General features: G+C 37.9%; 1 protein-coding gene across 1 annotated transcript in view; it reads left to right on the top strand.

Moving 5' to 3' along the window:
* Positions 1 to 24112, top strand: part of Raph1 (Ras association (RalGDS/AF-6) and pleckstrin homology domains 1) — a 78750-nt gene that overhangs the window by 11357 nt on the left and 43281 nt on the right. The window contains exons 2-3 of the mRNA XM_090354667.1: positions 20359 to 20478; positions 23294 to 23399. Coding sequence (XP_090210793.1) covers positions 20359 to 20478; positions 23294 to 23399 — 226 coding nt within the window. The remainder of the gene's footprint in view (positions 1 to 20358; positions 20479 to 23293; positions 23400 to 24112) is intronic.

Below are 24112 nucleotides of genomic sequence, written 5' to 3'. Positions count from 1 at the left end.
TGATAGATGGATCTGTTTTTTTTTTTCAGGTCCATAATAATCACCTTTTTTTCCCCCTCTATACCTGAGCAATATATAAAGTATTTCTAATGACTCTGCTTTTTACTTTTCAGTCACAATTACTTTACCGCAGGTGGGTTTGCTTGTTGTGTAGCTTCATACTAATTGAATTTTGTGTTTGTTTTTTTTTTCTAGGACGTCTGTACTCACCATGATAAAATATTTTAGAGTCAATTTGTGTTATAGCTTATATCAATAGTTCTTTTTCTTTCCTTTTTTCTTTTTTTTTTTGCCAGTCGTGGGCCTTGAGCTCAGGGCCTGAGCACTGTCCTTGGACTTTCTCAAGGCTAGAGCTCTACCAGTTGAGCCTCAGCACCACTTCTGGCTTTTTTTCCCCCCTATCTATGTGCTACCGAGGAATCGAACCTGGGTCTTTGTGCATGCTAGGGAAGCATTCTACCACTAGGCCAAATTCCTGGTCCAATAGTTGTTTGTCTTGATGAGTAATATTTACTTGTATGAATATACGAATATACCACAGATTTCTAATCCACTTGCCATTGATGGGCAAGGCTGCTTCCAATTTGGTAAATGAATGGCTAGGAATGTGTGTGTGTATATACACACACACACACACACCACATTTTCTGATTTTCTGTGTCCATTCATCTGAAAACCAGGGACTTTTGAATGCTAAGCAAGTGAACTATATCCTCAGTTCCATCATATGGCATTATTATGTATGTAAAGGGATGATCTGTTTTCCATATGATGTTATCTGCATAAAGTGACCATTTATTCTAATGTAATGATGCTAGAAATAGAAATAAGTTTTACAAGTGTGAAACTAAGCTGTTGTATAATTATTGAGGCAATTCCTTTGGCTTGTATGGTTGTGGATATTAACATAGCCCAATATTTCTAGAATTAAAGCTAAAATGTACTCTTTATCAGTTTAATTGGGACATATGTTTTTTTGTTTGTTCGTTTGTCCAATCCTGGGCTTGAACTCAGGACCTGGGGACTGTCCTTGGACACATTTTGTTCAAGGCTAGTTCTGCCACTTGAGCCACAGTACCACTTCCAGCTTTTTCTTTGTATGTGGTACAGAGGAATTGAACCCAGGATTTCATGCATCCTAGGCAAACACTCTACGCTACACTCCCAGCCCTTCCTCCTAGTTTTATCACAATTTTGCCAACTTGATAACAATGAAATGAATATTTTTATTTTATTGCATAGAGCTTAAACACAAGGCCTGGACACTGTCCCTGAGCTGTTTTGCTCCAGGCTAGCAATCTACCATTTTGAGCCACACTACCACTTCCAGTTTTCTAGTGATTAATTAGAGCTAAAAAAGTCTAATGAACTTTCCTTCCTGGACTGGCCTTGAAACTTGTTCCTCAGATTTCAACCTCATAAGTAGCCACTGGCTACTTACAGGCATGAGCTACCCGCACACTGCTTCTTTTTATAGTTTCTTTTATTTAAACATTAATTTCTGAATTTTTATTATTTTTAATACATGCATTTCACAAACAAACCATCTAACACCACACACAAGTCCATAACCAAATGCTTTTATTATTCTATTTTATTTTATTTTGTCATCCTGGGGCTTGAACTCTGGGCCTGAGCACTGTCCTTGAGCGCTTCAGCTCAAGGCTACCGCCCTACCCCTGGAGCCACAGGGCCACTTCCTGTTTTCTAGTGGTTAATTGGAGATAAGCATCTCACTGACTGGGCTGGCTGGGCTGGCTTTGAACCAGGATCCTCAGATCTCAGCCTCCTGAGTAGCTAGGAGTATAGCCGTGAGCCACCTGTGCCCAGCTTGAATGCTTTGATTTTATCAACATTCCTCAACTATTTACACTGTCATCCCTCAACGAAGGACAATCCAAGACATCTTAACAAATTTTTACAGACACCAAAACATTCTTCAACTGGTTTTAACAGTGTCTACTTGGCTATATTTTCTTCTAGTCACCTTAGTATATTTCTGAAGGAATAGTTAGTAAGATAAAGATATTTGTAATATCTTTTAATCCTTGGGAAAATGTATTACTGTAGATGTTTATTAAGAAATGGTTTCACAGAGCTGTGAAGCAGTTGGAGATGATAACTTTCTATTTTTTTCTACTTCCTTTTTTTTTTTTTCTTTTTGGTTTGGTTTGGTTAAACTGTCCTTTTCTCCCCCCCTCTCCCTTCTGTCAATTCTCAATCTCTTCAAGGAGTTTAATTCAATGTTTACAACATCTGCCTTTTGTTTTAGAGTATTGAATAGTTTCAACAAAACCATGGGTAGAATTTTGTTTAATATGAGTATGATCATTATGATCATTATGAAACCTTGAAGCATGTTATACATCACCTACTTGGACAAAGCACAAGTAGCACTGAGGTGGGTGGAGTTGAAGTGACAAACTAATAATTAGCATATCTTCTGTTTTCTCAAATCATGAAACGTGAGTTCAGAATTTCATTTGCTGTAGTTGAAATGTGAAGTGACTTTTGTATTTGCTGGCTGGTGGAGAAATGCTGGTGAATCCTCAGATTTCACAGATTACTCCATGGTCACCTGGCTATGGGAGACTCTACTTTCATGCTTTGTGGATTGTGGGTTTCATAGTAACATTGAGAAAAGGTGAAGGGATGGTGATTAATTTTTTTTTTTTGCTGTTTTTAAATTTTTTGCTGTGGTTTAGTTTAGTTACCATTTTAACAGAAAGGAAGGTGTCTGCAAGTACTTTCCAGAGCAAAGAATGGAATGAGGCTACTTTCTTACGTTTTTTGAATTAAAAGATTACATCATTTAAAAAAAAGAAATGGTTTCAACCACAAATTGAAGCTTTCAAAAAAGTTTTGAATGAAACATTATTTTTGTTTATTCACAGAGATATAAGTGTTTAAAGACATGTTAGTTGTTCTGATTGCAAGACTAGTTGATATTGGAGAATTGCCTAAAATGGATTAATTCCTATGTTGTGACATCTGTGCAGGTAACTGAGATAATTATTTGGCTAACAGAACCCATGACTGGTTTTACTTCCTGTGAGCTTTTTAGGAGGAGCATATTTAGTTCTTGGTAATCATACATAGTCAAGTAAAAAGTGTAGTATTTGATCATATTTAGGTCTTTTATGTTTAAATTAAAAATCATTTTACTTTTGTATGGTTTTCTTCCTTTTAAAAAAATTTCAGCAACTATCTAATGAATATAAATTTTCTGAGAATGTTAACTGAACCATTCTATTTTGGGTGCCAGTTCTGGAGCTTGACCTCAGGATATGGATGCTGTTTCTGACCTTTACTCAAGGCTAGTAGCACTTTGCCACTTGAGCTACAGTTCTATTTCCTGCTTTTTGGTAGTTTCTTTAGGAGTCTCAGACTTCCCTGCCCATGCTGGCTTCCAGCCATGATCCTCAAATCTCAGTCTCTGGAGTAGCATGAGCCATTGGCACTCAGCTTGAATCAGTCTTACATAACTTAGAAAAAAATACAACTTTCCCTCTTCCTTGTATATATATTGAGTACTTCATACTGGAAACCATTGTAACACCTAAAAAACAAAAAGAAAAGATATGACCTCAGCAATTTTCCCCCTTCCAATATGACATTCTTTTGATACTTTTTCACAGAGTAGAAATTTTAAATTTTAATGAAGTTCAGTATCAATTATTCCTGAAGTTACAGATTTTTACTTCACTTCTGCTCAAATTTTTTTGAAAGATTAGTAAAGGCAAGTATAAGTATCTTATAAGATCTTTCAAATCTTTTCTCTTTCTGAGGCTAATTTTGAGCTTGAATTTCTTTATAGTAGATTGGAAATGGTACCTTCTTTGTTTTCAAAGGAGGGTACCACACTCCTAGAACCACCTCTCAAGGTGTGTGTATGTATGTGCACACCGAGTTTGGAATTGAGGAGGGATCAGGAATGCTGAAGCACTGAACAAATACTATAGTACAGTCCTGAAGCTTTTACTTGATAATAAGCAGTTTCAGACATTTTAAATTCCAGTTTGTATTGTAGAGTAAAATATAAAATTGATGTGGTGACCTGGGGATAGGGCTCAAATAGTAGAGTATTTTGCCCAGCTGGAGGCCCCCTTAATTCAGGCTCCTGGTATGAGGGTAGGGAAGAGATAAGAGTATTTTAAGTGGTTGAATTTTTATTTTGTTGTTATATATATATATTTATTATTATTATTATTATTATTATCATTATTGCCAGTCATGGGACTTGAACTCTGGGCCTGGGTGCTGTCCCTGAGCTCTTTAACTCAAGGCTACTGCCTATCCCTTGAGCCACAGTTCCACTTCTGGTTTTTTGGTTTTAAAGTCTCAGGGACTTTAGTGCCCAGGCTGGCTTTGAACTTCTCGGATCTCAGCCTCCTGAGTACCTATGATTTCAGGCATGAGCCACTGTGCCCGCCTATTTTGTATATTTTTATGCTAGACCTAGGGCTTGAACTCAGAGCCTGGAAGCTGTCCCTGAGCATTTTTGTTCAATAATTCTTTACTTGTTGAGCTACAGCTGTACTTCTGGCTATTTGGTGCTTACTTAGAGAGAGCATGCCTCACATGGCTTTGGGCCACAATCCTCAGACCTGAGCCTCCAGAGTAGCTAGATTATATAGCTTGAGCCATTGGCACCTGATTTAAAATGACTGGATTAAAAATAAAGTTTAGATGTCAACAGGCCCATCCTTGGATATTATTTGTTCTCTCACTGATATTTTGTGCTTCTTGAAATTCACATTTTGTTGGATAGATCATATTTAATTCATTATCATATTTATAATCATTTTAGCTTTTCAAGTGCATTATTAGACTCTGAGAACAAAACAAAAAAAAGTGAGAAAAACTCTAAACATATTGAATTAATTAGAAGTCAGAGTACTCTGGACAAGTTCCAGGCTTCTTCTAAGACTTCATCCATAGGTGTGGTAAGAAGTTGGATTGTGGAGAAGCCAAGAAGATCAGCTCCCTGAACTTTTCTCTCCTTTTAAACAGTATTCCTAAAGAGTACCAGTCCTCTGGAATTAAGATTAGAAAGAAGACTGGTAAAGCAGAAGGGATACAAAGTGAAAATTGCAATTATTAGTTGAAGAAGAGGACAGAGAATATATATGGTTTCTCTCATATGTGGAATCTAGAATTTTACAAATATATAAACATACACTTCGGGGTAGTATCCAAGTGTATACCAGTATATTATCAGAAATACGGCAGATCCAGGAGAGAACCCAAATAATGTAATTTTTTTTAACTTTTTTTTTTTTTCACTAGTCCTAGGACTTGATCTCAGGGCCTGGGCATTGTCCTTGGACACTTTTTTCTCAAGGCTAGTGCTCTGCCACTTGAGTCACAGCACCACTTCTGACCTTTTCTGTGTTTGTGGTACCAAGGATTCAAACCCAGGGCTTCATGCATGCTTGGCAAGCACTCTACTACTATGCCAAGCTCCTGGTCCCCCAAATGAGGTAATTTTTTAGAAAAGTTAACTCACATTCCAACAAAATAAAACACCAGGAGTCAGATACTGGAACATGGAGAGTGCAGTGAAGTTAATGAGAGTAAATGAATGAAGAGAGTGGGGAGGAGGAATGACAATTATAAAATTCAGTTCACATTCTACAAAATTAAGAAAGTTGAGGGAAAGGATAGGATTGGGAGGAATGGGGGAGAATGATGAAAGAGGTGACATGGATCAAGATTCATTGTTTTCTTATATTGCTTTGTTGAATGTTTTGTACAATTATTTAAGGATAAAAGTTAAAAAGAAGAGAAATGGTGAGTAAGAAATAGTGATAGAGTAAGGTCATTAGGGATATATTGTACATATGTATGGAACTGTCACAATGAATCTCCCCTTGTATAACCAGTGTATGTTGATAAAAATAAAAAATAGAACTTCAGAGAAGATTGGGTTGAGATGAGTGGAAATGAGTCCTTTGATATTAATTAGTGTGTAGCCCCCATTGCAGATTAGGAAATGAGTGCTAAGGGTAAAAGACTCAACAAAGTCTATCTAGGTAGTAGCAGAAATAGAACAAGAATTTCAGGTCTCTGGACTCCTCATTTAGTTTCAGGTAGATCTACATCAGATCTGAGCTACATCAGCTCAGAGGTAGAGCATTTCGTATCATACATGAGAAGTTGTTTTCAATCTTAGCATTAGAGGAAAAAAAAAAGATCACCTACTACTTGATGAATGTAACTGTAACCCCTCTGTACATCACCCTAATAATCAAATTAAATTAAAAAAGAAAGAATCAAAGAAAGGAATTAAAACAACAGCTCAAAAAGAAAAAAATAATCAAACCAAGAAACCACACACACACACACACTGTGACTAGAATGGGAGACAGAATTCACAGAAATGGTTATGTATAGGAGATTGCAGAGTAAAGATATACCATTAGAATAAAACTTAAGAAAGGCAAAAGTGGGAAGGATGTTGAGAAAAGAGATACATTATGACAAGTATGCTGATATGCTTTCTTATACTTGGAGTTTCTGTTGAACCATTGCTTTTTAGGTCCAGAAATCCTCCTAATAATCATTTATTTCTGTTAGTCATTAATAGTATTGAAACAACTATCCCAAAATAGGAAAATATAAAGTAGAAAACATTTAGTTTTCTAATAAAGTTAAATATGTTGTAGAAATTTTTGTTTTTTTCCTAGGGAAATTAAATTTAAAATGTATTGATTCAAGTGGTTATTTATTTAGAACCACATAAATTGGTCTCTTTTGTTTTTAATGAGTACACCTTTAGCCAGGCACCAGTGGCTCATGCTTGTAATCCTACTACACAGGAGAATAAGATCTGAAGATCCCTGTTCAAAGCCAATTCACATAGACAAATCTGAAAGACTAATCTCCAACCAGAAAAAAAGCTAGAAGTAGAGGTCTAACTCAAATTGTAGCATTCCAGCCTTGAGCAAAAAGCGTGATCTTTAGACTCTGAGCTCATGCCCCTGTACCAAGACAAAAAAAGAAAGAAAAAGGGGAGCACCTTTAACAGCATTGTAAATGCTGTCAAATTTTAAGTCATCTTAAGCTGGAAATGTTTGGTTGAAAAAAAAGTTGAAATTCAGATTAAGAAAGAATTGCTCGGGCCGGGAGCTTGGCATAGTCTAGGTAATATGTTCGCCTAGCATGCATGAAGCCCTGGTTTTGATTCACCAGAACCACATACACAGAAAAAGCCAGAAGTGGTGCTGTGGCTCAAGTGGCAGAGTGCTAGCCTGAGCAAAAAGTGTTCAAGGACAGGGCCCTGAGTTCAAGCCCCAGGACTGGCAAAAAAAAAAAAAAGAAAGAAAGGATTGCTCAAGCGTGGAAACTGAGTGCTATATAGTCTAATCTTTCCACAGTTTGTAATCTATTGGGTGTGGAAAGTGATAAGGTAAGTATACAAATAACCTCTACATAAAACAAGGCTGATTAACTGTAAATACCTATAGGGTACCCATAGGGTACAAAGTTCATAGGCCTCAACAAAGTAGTATGCAGCTCTTTGCTCTTTCGTTAAACATAACATTTGAACATTTGATTATTCACTGTTTTAAACTGAAACAATATATAAAACTTCCTTTTAAAGCTGTATAATTCTGTGAGTTTTAGTATATTCACAAGGTTGTACAACTGTCTCCATTAGCTATTAACAAAGTTTTAAAAAAAAGTTTTTTTGTTTGCTTTTTTTTTTGCCAAACCCCTGGCCTGCTTATTACTTTTTAAATGGTGTTAGCTAGGGTATGCCCTCACAGTTCCCATGCCTAATTACTCCTTGTATATCTGTTAGGAGTTTATTTTGGCTGCCTGACTCCTGAAGACATTTGAGTTTTTTCCTAGTTTCTTTAACCCTGGAAAGAAATGGCCAAGTTGCCTTCAAGAGGTGCTAGGTGCTGTTCTGCAAAACATCCTTCCTTCACATCTGTCCCTTTTCCTGCTGTGTGGTCTGACTTTTCTGAGCTCTTTTTTTTTCCCCCCAGTCCTTGGTCTCTCTCAAGGCTAGTCTAGAGCTCTACCATTTGAGCCACAGCACTATTTCTAGCTTTTTTTTTCTTCTTCTGTGTATGTGGTACCAAGGAATCCAACTTGGGTCTTCATGCATGCTAGGCAAGCACTCTACCACAAGGCCAAACTCCCAGCCCCTGTATGGTCTGACTTTTAAGAATAGTTGGGCAGATAAAAGAAATGCAAATCAGAACAACTCTTAAGATTCCACCTCACTCCAGTTAGAATGGCCAGGATCAAGAAAACTATTAACAACAGATGCTGGAGGGGATGTGGCCAGGAAGGATCACTACTACACTGTTGGTGGGAGTGCAGACTTGTTCAACCACTATGGAAAGCAGTATGGCAGTTTCTCAAAAGTCTAAACATAGACCTCCCCTATGACCCAGCAATTCCACTACTTGGCATTTACCCAATCGTCCAGAAACAAGGACATACTAAATCCACTAGCACAACGATGTTCATTGCAGCATTATTTACTATAGCAAAGATATGGATCCAACCCAGATGCCCCTCAGTTGATGAGTGGATCAATAAGATGTGGTATTTATACACAATGGAATACTATGCTGCTCTCAGAAAAAATGATATTGCCCCATTTGTAAGGAAATGGAAAGACTTAGAAAAAAATCATATTAAGTGAAGTAAGCCAGACTCAAAGGAACATAGGCTCAATGGTTTCCCTCATTTGTCATAATCAGTAGAAACTTTGGGCTCTCCTATCAGAGATTTACAATAAAACAAAACCTAGATACATAAGGCCATATAGAATAAAGCTAAATAAAAGAACCTCCAGGATATAGAAACAAAAGCCATATAATGAGTGATTGTTGTCCTTAATGTACTGTTATCTCTCATCTCTTTTGCTATCCCTTGGTTATCTCATATTGTTACAGTATTTCACCTGGTTATCTGATATATTGTATATATCTGTATTTGGTTATTTGAAATCTGATAGGGAAGGGGGAAAACAAGATGAGGGGCAGGGGTGGGGGCAGGGAAATGGGGACCAAGACATGAGAAGGGGTATCAATGTTTGTGAAGTAATGCACCTTCTATCTGGTGAATATAATGTAACACTTCTATTAAGTACAGTAAAAATGTATGGAAAAAAAGAACTTACAAAAAACAAAAAAGAATAGTTGAGCCAGGAGTATGGCCTAGTGATAGAATGCTTGCCTAGGATATGTAAAGCCCTGAGTTCTGGGGCTCAGGTGGTAGTGTGCTAGTCTTGAAAAAGCTCAAGGACAGTGCTCAGACCCTGAGTTCAAGCCCCAGGACTGGCAAACAAAACTATGGTCTATAATGACCTTTTCTGAGAAATGACTCCTATTGAACGTCTTTAGAATGTGGCATGGCTTTAGTGCAAATGGGACAGTGTAATGGGAAAATGAATCAGGCATCTGCAATACGGCAGGAAACACTGCATCCTGAGCAGTGGGGATTTTCCTCCATGGAGGTCTTCTTGGAACCAATTACCCAGGGACAATAGGGTCTCTGTACTCAATTATTTTCAGTATTCTTAGACTACACTGGTTAAGGATGTCTTATGTCTTGGCTTTATTCTTGTCTCTTAAATCTATTTCTGAGTCTTAAATATTTCCTAACTAAGCTACAACAGAACTTTTCATAGAATCAGAGTATTCTTTTTCTTCCTGTTTTCCTTCTACTTCCTCTCTCTTCCTTAGTTTCTTGTAATGTAATTTCAAACTTAAAGTTATACGATTATAAGCAATTCTCAATTGATGCCTGTGGCTCACACCTGAAATCCTAGCTATTCAGGAGGCAGAAAGCAGAAAGACTGATTTGAGGCCAGCTTAGGCAAAACATGATTCACCATCTCAAGTGATAGCTGAGCATAGAGGTACCCAACTGTTCCCCCTGCTATTCGGGATGCTGAGGTCAAGAGGATCACGGTTTCAGGCTATTGTTGGCCACAAAGCTCACAGGACTCCTCAACAACAAAAAGAAGAGAGTAGCACACACCTGTCATCTCAGTTATGGTGGGAACTATAAAATAAAAAAAATTGTGGTCCAAGCCAGATTGGGCAAAAAATGAGCACTTACCTAAAAAATAAGCAACAAAAATGGCTTTATGTAGGGCTCAGCATCAAAAATGAAGCTCTGAATTCAACCCAGTACTAGTAACAACCACCAAAAAGATTATGAACAATTCCTAATTCTCTTTACTCACATTCATGTGTTATTTACAGTTTGGCAATTTAACATTTCTAGATCCCTATCCCCCCCCCCTTCTCTCTCTCCCCCTCTCCCTCCCTCCCTCCCTCTCTCTCTGTCTCTGCCTTCCTCTCTCTTCCTCTCTCTTCCTCTTCCTCCTCCTCCTCCTTCTCTTCCTCCTCCTCCTTCTGAGTCCTATGAGAAGAAACCAGAATCATTATGTCATTTTATGACAAAATTATTTAGTGTATGTTCCCTCAGAATCAATTTTTTAAAAAACAATTTTATTGCTATTATTAAGGTGGTTTACTGATGGGTTATCATTTTATAAGTCACGTAATGAATATAATTCTTCTGTTGGACAATGTCACCCCTTTCTCCACTTTCCTCCAGTTTTCCCCTCCCTTCCCTGCCAACAGTTACATAGGTAGATCAAATATTTTTACTCTCATCTATTTTTTTTAGGTAAAGCTTTGCGCCCAGCTAAGTCTTAAGTTTATCTCCTATCTTCTCTTCCCATGGGGTGAGATTACAGATCTAGGAGAGATATGTGACTGAAGCATTCAGAAAATCAGTAAATACAATTTTAATTCAGTACTGTTACTGAACTATTAATTGGGTCACCTACTACCCATAGTCATATTTTGTCATTTATTCCAATGTTGTCCTTTATAGGTGTTATGTCCATTTTCCCTAGGTTCTGGATCTTGAATCAAGCAGTACAAGAGTTGTTATCTCTTTAAATTTCTCTTAATTTGGAACATTTCCTCATCCTCACAGTTCTGAAAGCTATAGGCCAATTATAAAATGACCTATTAATGCCTTTTAATAACTTAATACCACAGAATGATGTGTCTGTTGTGCATTATAATAGGATTTGTGTAATGTTAGTTTGCCTCAGTATTGATGATATTGTTATCACTTGGTTGGACAGTGTCTTCCCAGTAATTTGTAGGGAGGTATTTTTAGAATATGTTGCCTCTTGTCTCATCAAAATTTTACCTACTACTTTAGTGTTTGTTGATGAACTGCACTGAACTAAAAAAAACAGATTGGATTTTTATTACTTTAAAATCTAGTCCATAGTTATGTCAGTAATAGTTATTTCAGTAAAAAAAATGGTGATTTTTCTGTTATTTCATCTACTGTTCTAATACTAACTGGCATGCAGTGGAAGAACGTTTTTGTTTATTTTAGTATGAGTTCATACTTTATTCAGTGAGTTATAGTTTGTTTTTGTTATAATTTATTTTATGTTTAAATGGTCTCAGGTCACTGTAACCTGCCTCAGGCAGGTTCCTATCTACATTTGACCTGTACCTATCATTAATTGGGCATTTACTGGCACAATAATATAGTCTAGAACTCCTCTTATTTTGTCTAGCCATTTCTGATTACTTTTTGTGTAGTGTGTATATTTAGAAACCCAACAAGTGTAAGTGTGCTGATTGACACTGGGGTGCAACTGCTACTAGATCCTTACAGTGGAAATGTATGTGTGTTGTACATATAGGAAATACGTACAACACACATACACATTTCTCTATTTATTTCTGTCCCGCCATTACCCCAGTTTGAAAACTTGTGTTGATTCAAAGCAACATAATGACATCAAAACTGTAGGCTGTAGGTATTTGCCACTTTCTTTCCCTTAAAAGTATGAGTTGTCTTTAGAATTGGAGTTGTTGACAAACATTTGGCTGTCTGTTAGGGGATAATGGAGTGAAAGTATAAAAAAACAAAACAAAGAAACACTGTTTTGGGTTTTTTTTTGTGTGTGGGGGGGGTTGGTTTTCTTTGGTATGTTGTAGCATTTGAACTCAGGGCCTGGTCAATGTCCCTGCATTCTTTGCTCAAGTCTTCCATTTTGAATCACAGCACCACTTCTGATTTTCTGGTGCTTAATTGGAGGTAAGACTGCCACAGGCCAGGAATGTGGCCTAGTGATAGAATGCTTGCCTAGCATGCATGAAGTCCTGGGATTCTTTGGTACCACATATACAGAAAAAGCTGGAAGTGGCATTGTGGATCAAGTGGTAGAGTGATAGCCTTGAGAAAGCTAGTGCAAGGACAGTGCCCATACCCTGAGTTCAAGCCCCAGGACTGGCAATAAATAAATAAATAATTGCACAAACTTTGCTGCCTGGGATGGCTTTGAACTGGGGTCCTCAGATCTCAGCCTCCAGAGTCTATAGGATTACTAGGCATGAGCCACCAGTGTCCTATGATCAAAAACTTAAAGATTTCTCCTGCTCACGAAGGTGAGGTTGCTGCTTCTGCATCTGGAGAAGCTAGAGAGTGCATGTACAGCATAAGCTGGGGGCCGCGATAACTACCTGCCTACCTGCACCATTCAACAAGGAAGTTCAGCATGTGCAAAAGGATGAAGATGAACTTGTACTGAGGCAGAAGCCCCATCTACACGTTTTGAGGGGTGTGTGTGTGTGTCTGTCTGTTTCCTGGAGCTGCCATAATAAATTACCACATATTGTATGGCTTAAAAGAACAAGATTTATGTCACAGCTCTTGCAATAAAATAGAAAAGCTAAAATATAAACAATAGAATTATGTTTACTCTTTGTTTTTTGTTTTCATCTTTTTTTTTTCTCTTCTGTGTTTTCACATAATGGTTGATTGCATGTTGTGTAGTTAGGTACCTGTAAGAATTGGTCCTTAGAATTTTTTTAAATTAATAATGATTTTTTTCTTTCTTTCTTTTTTTTTATTAGTTTAGATAGAGTACTGTTCAGGGTTTAAGAGATTAAGAATATCTAATCTTGCTGGGAGTTTGCCCTAGTGGTAGAGTGCTTGCCTAGCATGCATGAAGACCCAGGTTCGATTCCTCAGTACCACATACATACAAAAAAAAGCCAGAAACGTTGCTGACACTCTAGTGGTAGAGCTCTAGTCTTGAGAAAGTCCAAGGACAGTGCTCAGGCCTTGAGCTCAAGCCCAGAACTGGCCAAAAAAAAAAAAAAAAAGAATATCTAATCTTATAAAAATCTTGTGTAAATAAAAGAATGCTTATTTTCATGAGAATACAGCTCATGAAAAAATGAATTTCTCTCCTAAGGGATGTATTTAAGTGCTGATAAATAAAGCATTAAATTAGGTAAATTGCCTTTGGTTTGACTTATAACACTTAAGCATTACAACCTTTATTTTTTTTTCTTTTTTTTTTTGTAATTAGTAAAAGGGTTACATGATATTTGCCAGATAGAAGGTGCATTAGCATTACAACCTTTATGATAACTGTTAAAATACCTATATGTGCTTCCTTATCTCTAATTACTTCACAGGAAATGTACAGGATAATGAGAATGTTCATTTACATCCTAGGTTGATAGAAACACATAAATGAAAGAGAAAGCTGGAGGATGTAAATATTTCTGGTGTAGCATTTCTTTCTCTCCCTCTCTCCCTCCCCCCTCTTCCTTTTTTTTTTTGTTTTTTTTTGTTTTTTTTTTGTTGTTGGTCATGGGACTTGAACTCTGGGCCTAGGCATTGTCCCTGAGCCATTCAGCGCAAGGCTACCACCCTACCCCTTGAGCCACAGCCCCACTTCCAGTTCTTTGGGGGTTAATTGGAGATAAGTCTCAATGACTTTAGTGCTGGGGCTGGCTTTGAACCCAGATCCTCAAATCTCAGCCTACTAGGTAGCTAGGATTACAAGCGTGAGCCACCAGGCCCGGCACATTTCTCTTTCTTCTTGATGAAAGATTTCACCTTGTCTGGCCCAGGACTAGTACAGCTTTCAATTAGAGACATTCTGTTTCCTGTGGAGACTGCAAAACTGTCAGCACTGTTTTGGAGGACCAGACTGTCCATACAGTTTCCCTGGTGCCCAGTAAATAGCAGCATGCTCCTATGAAACTTCTGGGTAATCTCATTGCTTCCTTCTTAATCCCTTGGAACACTTAGAGATAATTAGCTTCCTTGGAAATTGTTATATGGTGGGCCTACAGAAAAAAAAAAAAAACTTTGTTAATCATTATATCTCTGTGTTTATCATCTTTTTTCAGTATTAATGTTTCTTAAAGCTATGGAATTGCTTTTTTGCCACTTGTGTATATGCGTGTGGGTATATGTGTATACATACTATATAGTTCCTATCATAATGTTGTTTGTAGGCAAAAGTACTTTTTAACGTTTAATCTCAAGTAGAACATGAAACCTTTATGTTGAGTCCAACTAATCTGAAGAGGGCATTTTAGTGATGGATTGCAAAAGCAACTTTTGATCTTTTTCTTTAAAATAAAATTCATCTGATTTATAAATTATGAACAGCTATAAAATTGTGTTTATTTAACAAAAGGTATAAAAATAAGATGCTTAGAAAATCTGGTATATGTATAGAACAATTTTTTTAAAAAAAAGAAGCACTAAAAGACAAAAAAGTGTTAAATTTGGGGATCATACAACTTTTAAAGATTATTAAATTCCCAGTTTCTATTTTAGCAGTTTATAAATGATAGCACTTAGTACAGAGCAGAACTGAAGATTCATGGTTAAAAGAATAATAGATGTACGTCAAGTGACAACCCAGTCAAACATTCCAGATACCATCCTGTATTCATACATAGTTAACAGCCTGCCATCCCTGATTCTCAGTCCATTTTACATTGTATTGTATCCTATTTCTTTTCAGCTCTCACTTCCTCACTCTTTCCTGTGAGGGGTCCTCTTCCGCTTTCCTCTGCATTACTAAATATAACACAGGTTTTTATTGTTTCTTTTGTCTAATTTTGGTTTCCTTCCTTTTGCTTTTATACTGCAATAGTTGTATCTTACACAGTTGAAAACTCCTTGAACATGAAAGTCCTTTTTTCCTACTGTGTGTTTATCTTTAAAATGATTATCATATTACAGAAGTGTAGGAGGTATTTAACATTTTGGGGAGAAAGCTACTGAAACATAATTGGATATAAAACTTCTCATTGAATAGTTGAAAAAAACAATGGGGTTTTAGTAATGAAGAAGGAGTAATTAGGATATCTTAATTTTGGAATCAAACTGCCTAATTTCATCATGGTTTGCAGGAATATTACTCATTCTTATTTCTTCTGCCTCTAAGCTACTTGGTTATACAAAACTGCATTACTATTGCCTTAAAAATCTTCCCAGTAATTGAAACAAAACAAACTTATTTCTTCTTTAGTTATCAAACTAGTGTACCTAAATAGTATATAAGTGACCTTATTAAAAATTTTTCTCATCTCCTTAACATTAGTATTTAGTAGATCATACTTCTTACGTCTTTCTAAACTCCTTTTCCCGTAGTTTATATCACCTTTCTGTTCTTCAGAAATACTAAGCGACTTAGAATTCTCAATGTACACCTTACTTCCTCATACCTTTATACACTTGCACATAATGTTTGCCCCATGTAAAATAACCTTATCCTCTCTTTCCCTTGTACATCCACTCTTCCTGTCTCTATTGAAGCATCATCCTTTCTCCTTTGCAGATTGAGTCAAACAACACTCATTTAACACTTAACACTCTTATAACACTTAACACCACATTTCCTTGTCCGTTCCTTACTAGATCGCATAGAACTCAGTGACAGAGGTCATTGCGTTCATCTGTTCCTCTAATAGCTGGCACATAGAAAACATACCGTAAATGGTAAATGAAATTGAAGCTTTCTCTGCCTCTTTGGGACATTGAGCACACTAGAGACAACTCTAGAAGCAACTCTGCTCTCCTAAATTTCTTTTCTCTTCTTTTTTGTGGGTCATAGGGCTTGAACTGAGCCGGGGGGAGGGGGGGTGTCGATGGGGGGGGGGGCTGTCTCTGAGTTCTTTAGCTCAAGGCTACCACTCTACCCTTGAGCCCCACTTCCTGTTTTCTAGAGGCTAATTGGAGATAAGAAAGAATCTCAGGTCTTTTTGTGCCTGGGACTAGCTTTGAACCTTGATTCTCAAATCTTAGCCTCCTAAGTAGCTAGGATTACAGGTATGAGCCACTGTGCCTGGCTTTGCTGTCCCATATTCTAAGAGTTTTCATGTGGTTTTAAGTATAGGGCACTTAAACTTGTAAAAAGAAAATGTTTTTCCATTAAAAGAGCTGTTATAAGGCATCTAACTATATGCCATGAGTTTTTCTGTACTTGAGCAAGTTGGTTTTCATCCTAGGATTTTCATTTCCTAATCCATAATTATCTCTACTTAGTGTTGATAGTAATTTTCTACTGTCATTTTTAAAAAAAACTTAGAGCAGCCAGGCGCTGGTGGCTCACCCTAGCTACTCAGGAGGCTGAGATCTGAGGATTGCGGTTCAAAGCGAACCTGGGCACAGAAGCCCCTGAGACTCTTTATCTCCAGTTAACCAGTGGAAAACTGGAAGTGATGCTGTGGCTCAAGTGGTAGAGCGCTCACCTTGAGCTAAAGAGCTCAGAGACAGTGCCCTGGCCCAGAGTTCAAGCCCTAAGACTGACAAAACAAAAAAACAAAAACCCTACTGTTGCCATCCTGACCTCAAAGTATTATTCTGACCCTTCCCCCTCTTCACTTCTTTCTCCCTCCCCCCCTTCACTTCTATGTTTAAGAATCTAATGGTTGCCGGCGCGGAGGCTCATGCCTATAATACTACTCAGGAGGCTGAGATCTGAGGATCAAGGTTCAAAGCCAGCCCAGGTACTAAAGTCCTTAAAAACCAAAAACTGGGAAGTGGCGCTGTGGCTCAAAGGGTAGGGTGGTAGCCTTGAGCTGAATGGCTCATGGACAGTGCCCATGCCCAGGGGTAGGGCGGTAACCTTGAGCTGAAGAGCACAGAGACAGTGCCCAGGCCCAGAGTTCAAGTCCCATGACTATTCCCCTTCCTTCTCCCCTCCCCCCCAAAAAGAATATAATGGCAAGGGGGGAAGTGGATGGAGGCAGATAATATGACACCATAGTGATGGCTTTCCAGGCTTTACAAGATAGGATTCTACTTTGATCCTTAACTTTAAGGTCTTACTCTCCCTTCTTGTTTTCTTGTTTTATTTGTCTCAATCTCATGATGTTCTCTCAAACACATCTTCTGTGTCTGTTCTTTGTATTTGTTCTAGGAATGTATTTAACCAAATTCTTAAACCCTGATTTGAAGTCAGCCTTACTGATAAAGAAGTAATATCCCCCTTTCACAAACAGAATAGTAAATATCTCCTGAAAGGAAGAACTTCATAAAGAAAAACTTCATGAAAAACTTAGCCTGGCTATCATTTTAATCTATAATAATTGAGCTCAATTATTATTATTATTATTATTTTTTTTTTTGCCAGTCCTGGGCTTGAGCTCAGGGCCTGAGCATTGTCCTTGGGCTTTCTCAAGGCTAGAGCTCTACCACTTGAGCCTCAGCACCACTTCCGGCTTTTTTCTTTATGTGGCACCGAGGATTCGAACCCGGGTTTTCATGCATGCTAGGCAAGCACATTAACCACTAGGCCAAACTCCCGGCCAAGCTCAATTATTTTTATTGGTAAGATAAAACCAACCAACAGAAAAGCAATAGTAGATCTCATAGCTATTATTTTTGTTTCTACTTCATGGATAAAATAAATGTAACTTAGTTTGAAATATTAGTTAAATAATTATTAGGTATAGTCTTATTTTTCTGAAATAAACATGATTTTGAGCTAGGTATTGGTGCCTATGCCTGTAATCCTAACTGCTTTGGAGGCTGGGATCTGAGGATCCTGGTGCAAAGCCTGCCCAGGCAGAGAAGTCCCCAAGAGACTCTTTATCAATGATTAACCACTCAAAAACAAAACAAATACTGGAAGTGGCACTGTGACTCAAGTGGTAGTTCACTAGCCTTGAGCACAGAGAGGCTTTGGGACAGTGCCCAGGGCCTAAAACCAACTCTAGGGTTTAGGTTCAAACCCTAAAACCAACCAAAAAATAAAACAATGCCCCCTTCTCATGATTTTGAAGTATTACTCAGGTGAAATTTAGCCTTTTCATTAGCTATGTTTCTTCCTTGTTCTTCTAATTGTATGTTTAATCCAGCCTTACTTTAAAAATAATCTAACCTCCCCCAAAGTCTGGCTTTCATTAGTCTTAGGGGTATCATTTCCCACTTAGTTATTGAAACCAGAAATCAAAGGATTATCCTTTATTTCTCAGTATATCATCCTTTCCTACTCCAGATCAGTCTTTCATTGAATTCTTTTGATTTTACTTTTGTAAATATGTTGTAAATATGTAAACCAGCGTACTGGTTTTCATTCTGTATCTCCTCTCTCTCCTCTCTCACCACTGCATAGCAGCTATCTTGCTTACAAGATTCTGCTTAAAATTAGAATAAAGCAAAACAAGACTTTACTCTTAAGTATAGGTATTTTAGTAGTTTACTAAACTTAAAAGGCCATAGGTGCTCTGAGAACACTAAATACTACTCTGTGTTACTCGTGCACATGGTTGCTTCTTATCTGGAATAATGTCTGATATGCAGAAGTTACTTAGTAAATATTTGAGTGAATGAAAAAAGTTTGTTTTTTAAGTTTTTATTATACCCTTCTCAAGTTCATCTCTATCTGGTGGCCACTAAAAGCACCTATTTAGTAGGCATTTTGAAATCTAGGATACAACTCAAATCATACACATTAGTTTCAAATTCTCACACTGCCATTTATTGATACATGTGAGCCTTGGGAAAAGTTACCAAGGAATAACTGCATTTCAGAATGTCACTGAGGGTTGTTGGAATAACTGGAAAAAAAAATAACTAAGAGTAACTGAATTTCTCGTAGCTTAATTTTCTTCAATTGCAAATGAACAATTAATTACCTTAAAGAGTTAGTGTAAAAGTCCAGGAGTATGGCCTAGTAGTAGAGTGCTTGCCTAGCATGCATGAAGTCCTGGGTTCCATTCTTTGCTAGCACATACATAGAAAAAGCTGGAAGTGGTGCTGTGGCTCAAGTGGTAGGGGGCTAACTTTGAGAAAGTTCAAGGACAGTACCTAGTCCTTGAGGTCAAGCTCCAGGACTGGGGGAAAAAAAAGTTATAAAACACCTAGTCTTGAAGACTGACATTCTACTAATATCATTTTGGTCCTTTATTATTTATGGTGTGTGTGTGTGTGTGTGTGTGTGTGTGTGTGTGTGTGTGTGTGTGTGTGTGTGCGTGCGTGTGCGTGCATGCATGTGTGCGTGTGTGCGAGAGGGAGAGAGAGAGAGAGAGAGAGAGAGAGAGAGAGAGAGAGAGAGAGAGAGAGAGAGAGAGAGAGAGAGAGGGAGGGAGGGAGGGCCTTAATCAACCTCTTAGGAACCTTTTTAAAAGTTTATATTTAGTGGCCTGGTGTTTGACCTAGTGGTAGATTGCTTGCTAGCATGCATGAAGACCTTGGTTCGATTCCTCGGTAACACACACACACACACACACACACACACACACACACACACACACACACACACAAAAGCTGGAAGTGGTGCCTATGGCTCAAGTGGTAGAGATCTAACTTTGAGAAAGCCCAAAGATAGTGCTCAGACCCTGAGTTCAAGGTCCAGGACTGGCAAAAAAAAAAAAATATATATATATATATATCTTGTTTGGGTAGCTATATGGGTGAGATCAGAGAAATGAGATTTGTTGTTAGCTGGGCTGACACTTACCTCAGATTAACCAGCAAAGAAAGCCAGAAATGATGGTATGGCTCAAGTAGCACCATCTTTGGGTGAGTAGGGAGGGGGAGAAGTGGGCCAAGCAAGGGCTCAGAGCCCTGAGTTCAAGTCCCAGTATTGGTGTGTGCACACATACACAAAATTTGTATCTTGCATATATGTATATATTACACAGATCTTAAAAATTGGTTTTCAGTTGGGCTGGGAGTTTGGCCTAGTGGTAGAGTGCTTACCTAGCATGCACATAGAGCCATACATAGAAAAAAAGCCAGAAGTGATGCTGTAGCTCAAGAGGTAGAACGCTAGACTTGAGGAAAGCCCAAGGACAGTGTTCAGGTCCTGAGTTCAAGCCCCAGGACTGGCAAAAAAAAATGGTTTTCAAGGTTATATAACTAAAAAATAACAATTAAAATATGTAATTTAAAATCATCTATTAAAGGTTGACTTTTGAGAGTTGCTGTCACATATCAGAGCATATACTACAGAGCATATACTACATAATTTTCCAAGTTTACTTTGTAACTAATTACTCAATGCAAATGCTCCTTTTTCAGATGGAACAGCTATCGGATGAAGAAATTGATCATGGTGCTGAAGAAGACAGTGATAAGGAAGATCAAGACCTGGACAAAATGTTTGGAGCGTGGCTTGGGGAGCTAGACAAACTAACTCAGGTTAGAAGTAGTGCTTGAGACATTAGTTGAGGACTGGAAGTTATCTCTGCATGATTATCTCTAGTCCCTTTTTTGTTTTGTTTTTTTGGAGGGCATTCATGAGCCTTGAACTCTGGGCCTGGGGGCTGTGCCTGAGCTCTTTAGCTCAAGGCTCCCACCTTACCCCTTGAGCCTCAGTGCCACCAGGTTTCTAGGGGTTAATTGGAGATAAAAGTTTCATGGACAGAAGTGGTGCTGTGGCTCAAGGAGTAGGGTGGTAGCCTTGAGATGAAGAGCTCAGAGGGACAGTGCCAGGCCAGAGTTTAAGCCCCATAACAACAACAAAAAGTTTCATGGACTTTAGTGCCCTGGCTGGCCCTGAACCGTGATTCTCACATCTCAGACTCCTGAGTAGCTAGAATTACAGGCGTGAGCCACCCCAACTAACCTCTAGTTCCTTTTATGGTGTAAGTATACGTCTTAGTTTTAAACCTTGTATAGTGTACCTTAATGCTAATATACTACTTTTCAGCATTTTGGGAACTTAAGAAATACATGACTTATCTAAGTGTCTAGAAGTTCAAGTGTCTTGTTTATTTCACTACTTTAGTTCCCTATATAGTGTCACTTGCACACATCAAAGTTAATAATGCTTTCAACTTTATATTAGATCAAATTTAGGGTTTAAGTAGTAGTTAGCAGTTCTTCTAAAATAGTTGTAAAAGTTTTGTGTGTATTGTCATTATTTATTTATTTATTGTTAATTTTTTATTGTAATTAATAGAAGGGGCTGCATTATATTCGCCAGATAGAAGGTGCATTCCTTAACAATCATTGCTATCCCTTCTCATGTTTTTGTCCCCAATTCCCTCCTCCACCCTAGACCCCTCCCCTCATCTTGTTTTACCCCCCTTCCCTATCCTATTTCAAATAGACAAATAAAAATATCTACAATATATCAGATAACAAGGTAAGATGAGAAATAACATAGTACATTAAGAACAACAGTCACACCTTATCTAAAATATGTCAACCGATCAAAAAATTGAATCACTCCGAAACTAATCTCCGAAGAAACAACCATCCCATTAAAAGATGGGCCAAAAACTTAAAGAGAGCCTTGTCTGAAGAAGAAATAAGAATGGCCTATAGACACATGAAGAAATGCTCAACATCTCTGATCATAAAAGTAATGCAAATCAAAACAACTCTGAGATTCCACCTCACTCCAGTTAGGATGGCCATAATCAAGAAATCTAATAACAACAGATGCTGGCGGAGATGTGGCCAGGAGGGATCTCTACTACACTGTTGCATTGTACATTTTTCTTGAAGAAAATTCTGAGAACTCCCTAAAAAGGTTGACATTCACTCTGTTAGCAGATTTTTAGCCTAAGGAATATATGCTATTTCATTTGTTGCCCCAGCTCTCTGGACACAAGCAAGCAATCATAATAAATGCCAATTTATTTGATTTAGCTAATCTGGTAAAGGTTCTCACCTATAATACTCATTTTTTATAGAACACTTTAGATACTTTTTAATTCTCCAGTTCTACTGAGAGAAGGAGGATTAGGACTTAAGTTGCTGCAACAGAGTTAGGTTTGAGGTTAAAGGAAAATTTCCTGCCTGGTCTGTGAAACTTTGAAATAGGGCACTGAAGGGATTGCGGATGTTCTTCATTTAGAAGCTTTAAAATTAGGACAGATATACTTCCTGTGAGCCACAGCGCCCTGCTTATGTTATATCTTTTTTTCCTTGTTGTATGAGAAAAAAGTATCATTTACTAAGATGGTAAGGGCTAGAAATACATAGGTCAGTTATAGAGTGTTTGCTGTGCACAAAGCCCTTTCATTCAACCTTTAGCATCATGAAAATAAACAAAAGTTTAAGTAAAAGATGGTCAGATAACTTGCAAGTCACTTATACCTGAGTGTACGTCTAATTATAGTTTGTCACAGACAGTACAGTAGAGCTATGGTTTGCCTTCAGCCCGAGATCTTGATAAGATTTTTCTATTACTGTTTGAAGTGCTGGTTGTTGTCTTTACTAAGGTTTGAGGTCTCACTAACTTTGAGCCCAGGACTGCCCCTATTTTCAGGATACTTTATGCCAGTGAATGAGGTTCTGCTGGAAGAAAACCATCTCCCCTGAGGAAAGAGTTATCAGAACTCTGCATGTTTCTTTTCCATCTTCCATGCCCATATTCATGTTCCTAGTTTATTTGATAGCAGAATTATGTGAGGTCAGTTTAGGATATATTGGGGGGGGGGGAATTACTATAAGACCTGGAGTTGTGTAGGAAGCTTCAAGTTCAAACCCCAGTAACACAAGACAGAGAAAGAGGGAGGAAGGGAGAAGAGAGAGACAGAGACAGAACTGGGTGCCAGTGCTTATGTCTGTAGCCCTAGGTACTCAGGTGGCTGCGATCTAGAGATCATGGTTCAAAGCCTGCCTGGGCATGTAAGTCTATGAAACTCTTATCTCTGGTAAACTACTCAGAAAAAGCTGGAAGTAGTTCTGTGGCTCAAGTGATAAAGCACATTATTAGCTTGAGCACAAACAGGCTCAGGGACCATGTCCAGGCCTTGAGTTCAAGCCTCAGAACTAGAAAGGAAAAAAAAAAAAGATACTAATTCTGAATTGTGACAGTGTCAAGTTTCAGGTTTTTAAGCATATACCTAAAACCTGAAATAAATGAAAGTAATGGGAAAACCAATTACGTTTTTCCTTAAGAGTTTTGGCTTGATTATATGGCAGTTCACATAATCATAGGGCAAATGTCATCTTTTTGTATAATTAAGAATTGAATGTAACTTTTTTTTTTTTTTTTAAGAGTTTGGATTCTGACAAGCCTGCAGAACCAGTAAAAAGGTCACCTCTTCGCCAGGAAACAAACATGGCCAATTTTTCTTACCGATTCTCCATATACAACTTGAATGGTAAGATGTAATATAAAGTAATGTAGAAGTTAGATGATAACTATATGTTAGATAATGTAGGAATAAGTATTTTTCTTGATTTATGCATAATACTAAGTAGATTGTTACAGAAAAGAACAACTGAAACATATCTTCCAGTCACTTTATTAGTGACTGACAAAGTATGTGCATAGGAGGAAACTCACAGCAAATTTAATTATCTCATTGTTGTTCTGTTGAGGAATATATTATTTCTTTTGTATGTGTAGTCCTAGGGTTAGAACTTAGAGCCTGGTACTTGCTGGATAGGACTTCTGCCAGTTGAATTTCCCCAGCTGTCTCTCTTTTCTTTTTGCCAGTCCTGGGACTTGAACTGAGGGCCTGAGCCCTGTCCTTGGGCTTTCCTCAAGGCTATCACTCTACCACTCGAGCCACAGCACCACCTCCGGCTTTTCTTTATATGAGGTTCCAAGGAATTGAAACCAGGTCTTTGTGTTTGCTAGGCAAGCATTCTACCACTAGGCCAAACTCCCAGCCCCCCCCTTTTTTTTTTAATGTAGGTTATGATGGGTTGATATGTGTGTATATTGTGTTGTCTGTGGCTGGACTCACTTATGGTCTCCTATAGATCTGGGGTTATAGGGATATGAAATGAGGTCTTACTAAACCCTCCCCCGTTCCCATCTAGGCTGCTTGTCTATAGTCTTTCTAATCACCTTCTCTAGAGTATCTGG

Source organism: Megascapheus bottae, chromosome 21 (genome assembly GCF_031878675.1).
Source record: "Megascapheus bottae isolate mThoBot1 chromosome 21, mThoBot2.hap1, whole genome shotgun sequence".
NCBI classification, from domain to species: domain Eukaryota; kingdom Metazoa; phylum Chordata; class Mammalia; order Rodentia; family Geomyidae; genus Megascapheus; species Megascapheus bottae.
The sequence above is the reverse complement of the archived record's forward strand: the minus strand, read 5'-3'. Positions and strand labels throughout refer to the sequence as shown.